We start from the raw sequence: 8,925 nt of genomic DNA, 5'->3' as shown, positions 1-8,925 counted from the left end.
TTAGGCGTGTTGCTCGAGATTCACGAAGCTGTTGGGCAGGATAACGCACATGCGTACGCCAAGGCCTGCAGTGCAGCAAGTCTCATCGTCGTGTCGGCTCTCTTCGCCGCCGACAAGGCCAACATCAAAGAAGTGATCGCCGTGTACGCCCAAACATGGGAGACCTGGGTGCTTCGTGAGACAAAGCCTCAGTCGTCTTTCTTCCTTGACTGGTACAACTGGTCTCAGAACACAGCCTCTCAGGCTTAATACATGTGAATAGATAATGCCAATGACATATGAGTCGATGGATAAGCAAAACCATAGACGACTTCTTTTGAGTTGAATATAAATAGAGAACAATATTTCTGGACCCGTCCATGATTCACATCTTGTCAACTTTCCCAACATACCTAAAAGCAGTAATCAACTACAGCATTTTGTGATAGGACCGGGGGTGAATGATAGATAGACGTTCAGGACATCAGGCTACTGATGCAATTAATCGACTGAACTTTGTTATAAAGCACAGCAAATTTCTGGACCGGTTGGACCTGCAGTCCCCCTTTCCAATAAAAACACTCACGTAGGCAGCACATTGGATATCCAGGCATCCTGTGAGTAGTTCAGAAGCCTGCAGATGAACCATTAAATTCTATGAATTCGTCATCGTGATAGTACAAGTGCCTTAATTTTGTTCTCGACACAATCGTTCTCTAATCCTCCATCTTGTCGTCATCCTTTGCGTCCTCGTTATCATCGTCGTCGTCGTCGTCGTCATCCTCATCCTCGGCCTTTGCTAATCGCTCAGCCTCTTCCCTCAGCTCCTTTGGTACCTCGACGTGTCGTCCCTTGGTGGGACCATCGGGCCCACTGATCCAGGTCATCTCGAGCTCGAAGTCCTTATCCTTGTTATCCTTCTGCGCGATGTAGATGATGCGCGCCGCTTGCTTCACGGCATCCTCCAGAGACATGTTGCCGGCGGCCAAGTCGAGCTTCTCAAGCTCAGCCTTGGCGACCTGTCGACCCTTGCCTGTGGCCGCTCCGTAGTAACCCCAGTACATTCCGCTGGGCTCGATCATGTAGAGGAAGGGCCCGCCGTGCTTGCCCTCAACCTTGCCGCCAGCTCCGACCTTGGGTCCTGATCCCACCTCGCCATCGACTGGGGTCTCTTCGGGAGTGTCGTAGCCGCCCAGGATGGCGGTGATACCGAATGGTCGAACTGATCCGTACATGGTGTAGGCTTGGAGGTAGCCACCCATGCGGCTGGCAAGATCGGATGTGGGAATAGGAGTCTTGAAGTTCTGTCGCCAGCTCTGGGCCTCGTCACGGGCTCGGTCGACGAAGTGACGTCCATCGGGAACCATACCGGATGATACCTGATGAAATTAGTATGGGCTGAGCATAGTAGCTGTAGAAGGGCGATGACATACAGCACCGACATGGCTATCGACTGTAGCAATGCGCTTGTTGGCACCGGGTTTTAGGAGCTTGGATGAGACGACCTTTTCGATAGCTAGGACGACACCGTCCTTAGCTCGAATACCGATCGAAGTACCGCCGCTTTCCACTGCCTTGACTGCGTATTCGACCTGGAAGTTTCGTCCATCAGGGGAGAAGATGGAGTTGAGCAAATCGTAACCCGTGCCTATCGACGTCTATATCAAGAGACAAGCTAGGTCAGCACTTGAAGCTATCCCCGATGACGACAAGCATGGTTGCTTGGCCGAGTGGGTAATTAATTAGCTTACCATGATGAATGATTTATCTGGTCAGGTTGATAAAGTGTAATTCGACAGTGAGGAGGGGATCGGGCGGGAATTGGTTACGAGGAGGGGAGCTGTGTTGTCGGGATGTTTGCGATGGTGTTGGCTTGGAGCTTCCTTCACCTAGGCAGCCTGGAGCTGCGTGTTGCAGTTGACCAGGCGGTACGCTGCAAGGCTGGGTGGGTTACTGATGCCTGAGGTGTGAAGATCTGAGCTATCGATTGAGCGCCACACCAGAGCACAGCCTCGAGAGATATTGGAGACGGGAGTGGCTGTGGAAGGATCCGTTAGTTCCCCTCCCAAGTAATCGATCTGCTTGCTCCCCTGCAGGAGAGGAATTGAATGTCTAGAACCGCACATCCCTGGAGAGTTTAGCTTCAAGTCTCGGTATTGAGCTGACGGAGCATGCCATGTGTTTGAGAGGGTGATGACAGTTTCAGCTTCGGGTTTGTCACAGTTATCTCTTATTTGGTTATGCTATGGTATTTAGCCTCAACTTAAATAGTATCTATTCACTTTCAGTGAATGTTCAAAAAGGTCATAACTATAATGCGACCAAAATGAAACGGAAATGGACACAACATTGGCATCAAGACCCAACTTTAGAGCACGCCGTTCAGTTCGCATGCCTCTCGTTAGGCGGTAGGTAATAAGAGTTAACATAGCGTTGACCTTTGGGGAGCCACTCTAACAGGCACCTAACCGTTTGCCGTGTAAGCGTTTTGCTAGTTAGCGGCGAGTTTTGAGGTTTGTTGAGGCCTGATGCGAATATCAATGGATGGCACTCAGAGTTTCTCTCATTTGCCTGGAACCACGAGTCTAGATTGAGACAAATAGAACAGCACAGTTCACATAAAATAAACCACGTCAAAGCAGATGATTCGGAAAGAATGCAAATGCAGCAGCAACAACCATGTCGGCGTTGAACTAAAGCATAGCAGAGCAATTAGTGTGTGACGGTCGCCGTGTGGCACAGGCTTATTGGGTCACGCCAGGTCAATGAGACAAGGGTTAAAGTTGGAATCAGATCCCTTTTGCGTGAAGACGTGAATGAGGCGAGTGAATTTGATTCATGCCTTCTTGATATGGAAGAGATGTACCAAATGTAGTCAAGAGTCTCATAAGGGGTGAAGATCAAATACAAAAGATGATGTATAAGAAAATGTTGAGATGATGTGTTGTAGAAATGGATGTTGTCAAGAGGGTCATCATGTGCCTCTGTCAGTCGGTTCCAAGTGTCTTTACTGCGTCATGACCTGGAAATGTGCCTGAATTTACTGGGTGTGCCACTGTCATTGTCCCTGCCGGTTCTGCAGTGTCCCACGTTCCATGCATCCACCACCTGCCTTCCATTGCCCCTCCATTATTTTTTGGGAGAAACATCCCCCGCGATTCACACTTCAAGATATTCTTGAATCTTTACGTCAACAACAAAACCCCTTGTGTTATTCGGTCTCATTCGAATCAATAAAAAGAAGAGACTCGATACCCTCACCAAGCCCTGAATTTTACTGAATCACCGCATAAACCGCCTCACAAAAGATCGTCTCAGGCGTGCTCATCTCCCCACTAACGTTAACCAAATCACCCCGTGCGCTCCCTGCAACTCGACCCAACGGTCCACCGCCCTTAGACAAACCCCTCCAAGCCCGTCAAGGCCTAACCCAAGGGTCCTTTAAGCAAAGAACAAGAGACAAGCTTCTTTTATATATTCTTCTTGTCCTCCAAAAGACCCTCGAGTTTTCTTTGACTACTTTCTATAAGCTTAGCTTAGCTGCCAAATAAAAAAAGAAAGAACAAGAACCACTTCCTTTGTCCGCCTGCGCATGATCCCGAGTCACCTCCGTACAACAATATATCGCTCCCTTCCGCCACCTCAATCAAGAATTGCATCAGTCACATCGACCTGATATTCACAAACGATCCCAAGGAACTCCCCTGACCTTTGATTCTACCGCTTCTGTGCTCTGATACTTCCATACAACAACAAACTGTTGTGCCCCTCCCTCCTAACTATCACAATCTCGACACTCCCTTTGAACTCAACCACCTTGGTACCTATCACATTCCTCCCGAATCAGTTTTGTGCGACACATGCTAACACACCTTTAGATACCAAAGAACAACAGCCATGGCCTTCTCTCAGCAAAACATGAACTCACAAGATGAGCTTGCTGCTCTCCTGGCTCGCAACTTGACCTTCAACTCGGTTCCTGAGCCTGCACCTGTGCCTCAAGAGCAGCCCAAAGCAGACTATGCTGAGCCTATCGTCTACACTTCCGTTCATTACACACACTCAGCCCATATTACCCAAGCGGCCCAGCACCAGGAAATTCCTCGTCGATCTTCTGAGCCACCCCAGACCCAAGCGCCGAGTGTCGAAGCCATCTTGTTGCACCATGGTGTTAACCCAGCTACACTCACCCCTTCACAACTCCAGCTTTTCAAGGTTGCTGAGCCTCCTCAGCAAGAGAGACTTATTGAGCTTTGGAACATCTGCCCCCCTGGAAACGGCGGCGATATCCCTGCTCTTGCATGGAGCAGCACTACTGTCGAGAACGAGGAGCAACTAGCCCGCATCCGCTACGATAGACTGTCCCAACAACATCAAGTCATGAGTTTGGACGGCACACAGGTCCAAACAAACGATGGTAGATGGGTTAGCCAGCAAGAGCCTGAGATGGAGCCATACATGGCATCTGGCTACGAGGAGCTTATGCGAAGAGAGCAAGAACGAGAGGCTCGAGATTCTCAGCCTAGAAGCACCTATGGACTCTACTCCCATGCTACTGACCCGGTCTACATGGGCCCCGACTATGCCCGCGAGCAACAGCTGCTGGCGATGGCATCCCAATATGGCGCCTGCCATGGGTTCCGAGCACCCGAGATGGACACGATGGATGTTATGTAAATGAACAACACTTTTATCGTGCTGATAAACAGAACAGCACTGCTTCTCAATCCAGGCTACCCAGGTCAGGAGATGAAGAATGGACTTGGAGTCTTTTTTTGGCGATGTATGAGCTACATGTGCCACCAAACGCACATGAAGGAAACGCGATGAATGCATGAACGACCGGATATTGTGTGGAATTTATTATTTATTTGTATGGTCGTCAGTAAGGATGAGATTATCACGAGAAACCGGCTTTTAAGGGAAATGGATCAGACGGCGCTGGAGGAGCATTAGCTTTCAATTTACAAACTACTTCTCTCCCTCTTCACTCCCAAACGTTATTAGATTCCTCATATGTATTATGTATTGTACCTTGTAGTGCCTAACAGACACCCTTCTTCTCTCACGGCCCCCTTAATTTGCGGCAACCAAGGAGATATATCATTCAAGGACCTGCTGTCTTCAAGTGAATACAATTCTATGTCAGAAGGAATAAGAATATACAAGGCTATATGCTTGATAACATCACCTTTTCATATGAAAAAGGGTGCATGAAAAGATAGTTGACTACGTTCTATTCTACCTTGAGAGCATATTACGAGCAGCTTGGTTTGCTGGAGGCTGTTGTTCCCTCCAGTACTCGTTGAAGAACATGGTTGCTCATGGTACATTGCACGGTCGTGATTAGACCTCACTATTGAAGTGCCTCCTTCTATCTATCTATCTATCTATCTATCTATCTATCTAAAACACACATACACCTTTTCTTAGATCGCTGGACCTAGTTTTTGAATTCGCAGTCTACTTTGTCTCATGTCCGGCTTGATCAGTTCATCCATGTTATTGTAAAGGGGGTATCAAATTTCCATTTAAGCCTTGTGAAGTGAATTGTCATCATCGTGCAGTTCATGTATATCCATGTCTAAATCTCAGTTTTCTCGAGCTTCTTTGCCAACTCGTCCACCTCCTTGTCCTTGACGGGGATGACGGGCTCCTCCTGAGCCTCCTCGGCCTCCTTAACCAGCTTCTCAGCACGCTCCTCAGGCTCGACGTCCTCCTCCTCCTCCTCCTCCTCTTCCTCAGCGTCGCTGTCGGGATCCTCGAGCTCATCCAGCTCGTCGACACCCCACTCGTCTTCGTTGACGATATCGCCAGCGAACTTCTCCTTGCGCTCTTCGAGGAGCTCCTGAAGGGCGATGATTGACTCATCGTCCTCAGTGAGGATGTTGCCGTTGATTTCGATGCGCTTCAGGGCGGGCAGACCGTCCTTGGCAGCGGTGGCAAAAGCCTGGATACCCTTGGCAGGGATCTCGTTGTATTGTAGTCGCAGTATCTCGAGCTTGTTGTTCTTGCCCTTAGCCAGAGCGTTGGCTACGAGAATGCCGCCCTTGGGTCCCAGCAGAGAGTCACCAACGCCGAGCTCTTGGATGGTAGCCCAGTTAGAAACGACCTTGGACAAGGCCCTAGCACCAGTGACGGTGAAGGTGTTGTCTTGCAAGTCGAGAACCTTGAGCTCAGAAGCGTGGCTGAGACCCTCGGTCAGGAGGTGCGAGACACCCTCCTGTCGGATGCCGTTCTGAACCATCTTGACCGTCTTGATCTTGTTGTGCAGGCTGTAAGCCTTTGCCCAGGCTGTCATACTTCCGTTCTCCAATCGGTTGCGGCCGCAAATAACAGTCTCAAGATCGGGAACTTCCTTTCCTTCCTTTCGGGCGGCCTCCTTCTTGCCGTGAAGCTCTGACAGGGCATCGGCGATGAGGATTCCAGCATGAGGACCCATACCGTTGTTGTTCAGGTACAAGTGCTGAAGAGGAACGTGTGCGGAGAGGAAGGCCACGAGGGGCGCTTGGACGTTCAAGCCGAATGCATTGTCGTTGAGGTTGACAGTGGTGAGCTTGGGGAGGTTGAGGACGGAGGTCAGGAGGGACGAGATGGCGTCGGGGATTTCGCTCAGGAGTCGGCCGGTGAAGATGTCGGCGAAGTTGGCGATCTGTAGTAAAATATTAGGCGACTGACGACATGTTTAAGGAGAGATGTACATACTCGGAGGTTCTTCTTTGTCGCGAGAACCTCACCAAGGCGCTGGCAGGCGCCAACGCCTAGAGTGTTGCCCAAAATGCGAACCTCTTCGACATCTTGAGATCGAAGAGGGGCAATGTGAGCCTCGATATCCTCAGCAGTGTCGAGCTTGAGACCCTTTCCCTCGAGGGAAAACACCTTGTTGGGGGAAGCCATTCTATAGGAAAGAGGAATGAAGGAGCGAATCGCTATGAAGGAAAGAGAAGAGCTATTGTATTTCCAAACCCAAAGAAAAAAGTAGAAGTTTAATGCAAAAGAGTGTCCAAGTTTGGTGTGAATATGAATTCAGTCCAAGGTGGGGGTGGGGTAGCAGGCAGAATTAGGCAGTAAATGAATAGCCCGATTTGGTTTGGACAGAACCCCCTGGTTAGTATTTTTTGCAATTTCCCATCGCTACGGGCAGCCGAGCTGGCGCCAGCGGTCATGCAGATTGTCGAACCCGACTTTAACCCGGATGTCGGAAAAATTTGGAAGGCTCACACAGCGGAGGTCACCTGCCCGTTCAGCCGAGCAAGGCAAGAGTAGCAGAACACGTGACTCCGATCCGATCCGCATCCAATCAGCGGCGGCTTATTGGAACGCTCGATAGGATTTTGTCTGATGCTGCCATTGATCTCTGCTTGAGCCCTTTTGTCCTCCGACTCCGAGAACGACCTCCCCATCTCGCCGCCTCACATTCGATCGCAGCAGTGACGGTCTAGCTCGCCCATAATGTTTGCTAGGTCGTGTTTGCGCTCGACGCGCACCCTCAATGGCCTTCGCAACGGCCCTTCCGCTATCGCCAAGGTATGGCACGATTCTACCACCTCTGCCAACGAGCTTCCCGTTTGCCGAGATATCATCATCACGAACCTCGACACGCCGCAACCACGCCAATCGCATTATAATTCGACTCAATTGCCTGTACAAGATTGCTGACTGTCTTTTCTTTGCAGCGTGCTGCTTCCTCAAGCGCCAACGCCGCCGGCGATGCCACTGCCACTCGACTGAACCTGGCCGCCGCCGCCTCGACCACTCTCGCCCTCGGCTCCATGGCCTGGTACTACCATCTTTATGGACCTGTGGCTTTTGCCATGACTCCTGCTGAGGAGGGGTACGTTCTACCCCTGGTTCTCGATTGCTGTGTTTCTATGCTGTCACTATTTGGATGATGAGGCATAAACCCAGCATATCGATGATTCGCACGGTAATTGCATCACCAGTCACTAACACTATCAATATAGTCTTCACCCTACCAAGTACCCTTGGGTCCACAACCAGTGGTTCAAGACCTTCGACCACCAGGCGTAAGATGCCACCGATCCTACTCAACACGCCATGCCGAATTACTGACACCATTTGCAGTCTCCGCCGTGGTTTCCAAGTCTACCAGGAGGTTTGCCAGTCCTGCCACTCCCTTAGCCGAGTCCCCTACCGAACTCTCGTCGGTTCCATCTTGACCGTCGACGAGGCCAAGGCCCTTGCCGAGGAGAACGAGTACCCCGGTGAGCCCGATGAGCAGGGCGAGATCCAGATGCGTCCCGGAAAGCTGGCCGACTACATGCTTCCCCCTTACAAGAACGAGGAGGCTGCCCGATTTGCCAACAACGGTGCCCTGCCCCCGGATCTGTCTCTCATCATCAAGGCCCGCCACGGTGGCTGTGATTACATCTTCAGCTTGCTCACTGGTTACCCCGAGGAGCCTCCCGCTGGTGTCCAGGTCGCCCCCGGCATGAACTTCAACCCCTACTTCCCCGGTACCGGTATCGCTATGGCTCGTGTCCTCTACGAGGGCCTTGTCGAATACGAGGATGGAACCCCCGCCACCACCTCTCAGATGGCCAAGGATGTCGTTGAGTTCCTCAACTGGGCTGCCGAGCCTGAGATGGACGACCGAAAGCGAATGGGTATGAAGGTTCTTGTTGTCTCTGCCTCCCTTTGGGCTGTCAGCGTCTGGGTCAAGCGATACAAGTGGGCCTGGCTCAAGTCTCGAAAGATCGCCTACGACCCTCCTAAGGAGGTCAAGGTCCGCCGCTAAACGGGCAAGATCTCAAAATCTCATATGTATACTAGTCGCCCCCTAGAGCAGCTCCTTTGTCGGCGGTGGCGGGTATAAAAGAAGTTTGGTTGTGGAATGGAATGAAGTTTGGAAGTGGATGTTAGAGTGTAAATCAGATGAATCGTTCAATACCTTCTTATTCGACAGTACTACGATTGGAGTCTTGC

At 50.7% G+C, this 8,925-nt stretch overlaps 5 protein-coding genes across 5 annotated transcripts in view; 3 read left to right on the top strand and 2 right to left on the bottom strand.

Annotated features, from left to right (window-relative positions):
• Positions 1–249, top strand: part of FGSG_11782 (uncharacterized protein) — a gene marked incomplete at both ends in the record, with an annotated part of 3,161 nt that extends 2,912 nt beyond the window's left edge. Inside the window, one exon of the mRNA XM_011317944.1 lies at positions 40–249. Within this exon, the coding sequence (XP_011316246.1) occupies positions 40–249 (210 nt within the window). The remainder of the gene's footprint in view (positions 1–39) is intronic.
• A 158-nt stretch (positions 250–407) lies between these two features.
• Positions 408–1,852, bottom strand: FGSG_00564 (proteasome component C1). The gene is made up of 3 exons (XM_011317943.1): positions 1,731–1,852; positions 1,413–1,637; positions 408–1,358 (listed from the first exon to the last, which is right to left on the bottom strand). Exons 1-3 carry the CDS (start codon positions 1,731–1,733, stop codon positions 696–698), a joined length of 891 nt encoding a protein of 296 aa, XP_011316245.1. The 5' UTR covers positions 1,734–1,852; the 3' UTR covers positions 408–695.
• A 2,024-nt stretch (positions 1,853–3,876) lies between these two features.
• Positions 3,877–4,964, top strand: FGSG_00563 (uncharacterized protein; the record flags this gene model as incomplete). Its single annotated transcript, XM_011317942.1, has 1 exon — positions 3,877–4,964. The coding sequence occupies one exon, from the start codon at positions 3,877–3,879 to the stop codon at positions 4,654–4,656; it is 780 nt and encodes a 259-aa protein (XP_011316244.1). The 3' UTR covers positions 4,657–4,964.
• A 599-nt stretch (positions 4,965–5,563) lies between these two features.
• FGSG_00562 (uncharacterized protein) lies at positions 5,564–6,876 on the bottom strand (the record flags this gene model as incomplete). Its single annotated transcript, XM_011317941.1, has 2 exons — positions 5,564–6,631; positions 6,685–6,876. 2 exons carry the CDS (start codon positions 6,874–6,876, stop codon positions 5,564–5,566), a joined length of 1,260 nt encoding a protein of 419 aa, XP_011316243.1.
• A 555-nt stretch (positions 6,877–7,431) lies between these two features.
• Positions 7,432–8,737, top strand: FGSG_00561 (cytochrome c1; the record flags this gene model as incomplete). Its single annotated transcript, XM_011317940.1, has 4 exons — positions 7,432–7,506; positions 7,656–7,813; positions 7,944–8,006; positions 8,065–8,737. 4 exons carry the CDS (start codon positions 7,432–7,434, stop codon positions 8,735–8,737), a joined length of 969 nt encoding a protein of 322 aa, XP_011316242.1.
• Positions 8,738–8,925: the final 188 nt, after the last annotated feature.

The sequence above is a fragment of the Fusarium graminearum genome, chromosome 1 (assembly GCF_000240135.3).
Source record: "Fusarium graminearum PH-1 chromosome 1, whole genome shotgun sequence".
In the NCBI taxonomy this organism is placed as follows: domain Eukaryota; kingdom Fungi; phylum Ascomycota; class Sordariomycetes; order Hypocreales; family Nectriaceae; genus Fusarium; species Fusarium graminearum.
The sequence above is the reverse complement of the archived record's forward strand: the minus strand, read 5'-3'. Positions and strand labels throughout refer to the sequence as shown.

Bases quoted from the DNA above. Each gene is read 5' to 3' on its own strand.
- FGSG_00564 (XM_011317943.1), bottom strand. The intron at 1,359-1,412 runs GTATGTCATCGC...TAATTTCATCAG, and splicing joins TCGATAGCCATGTCGGTGCT to GTATCATCCGGTATGGTTCC.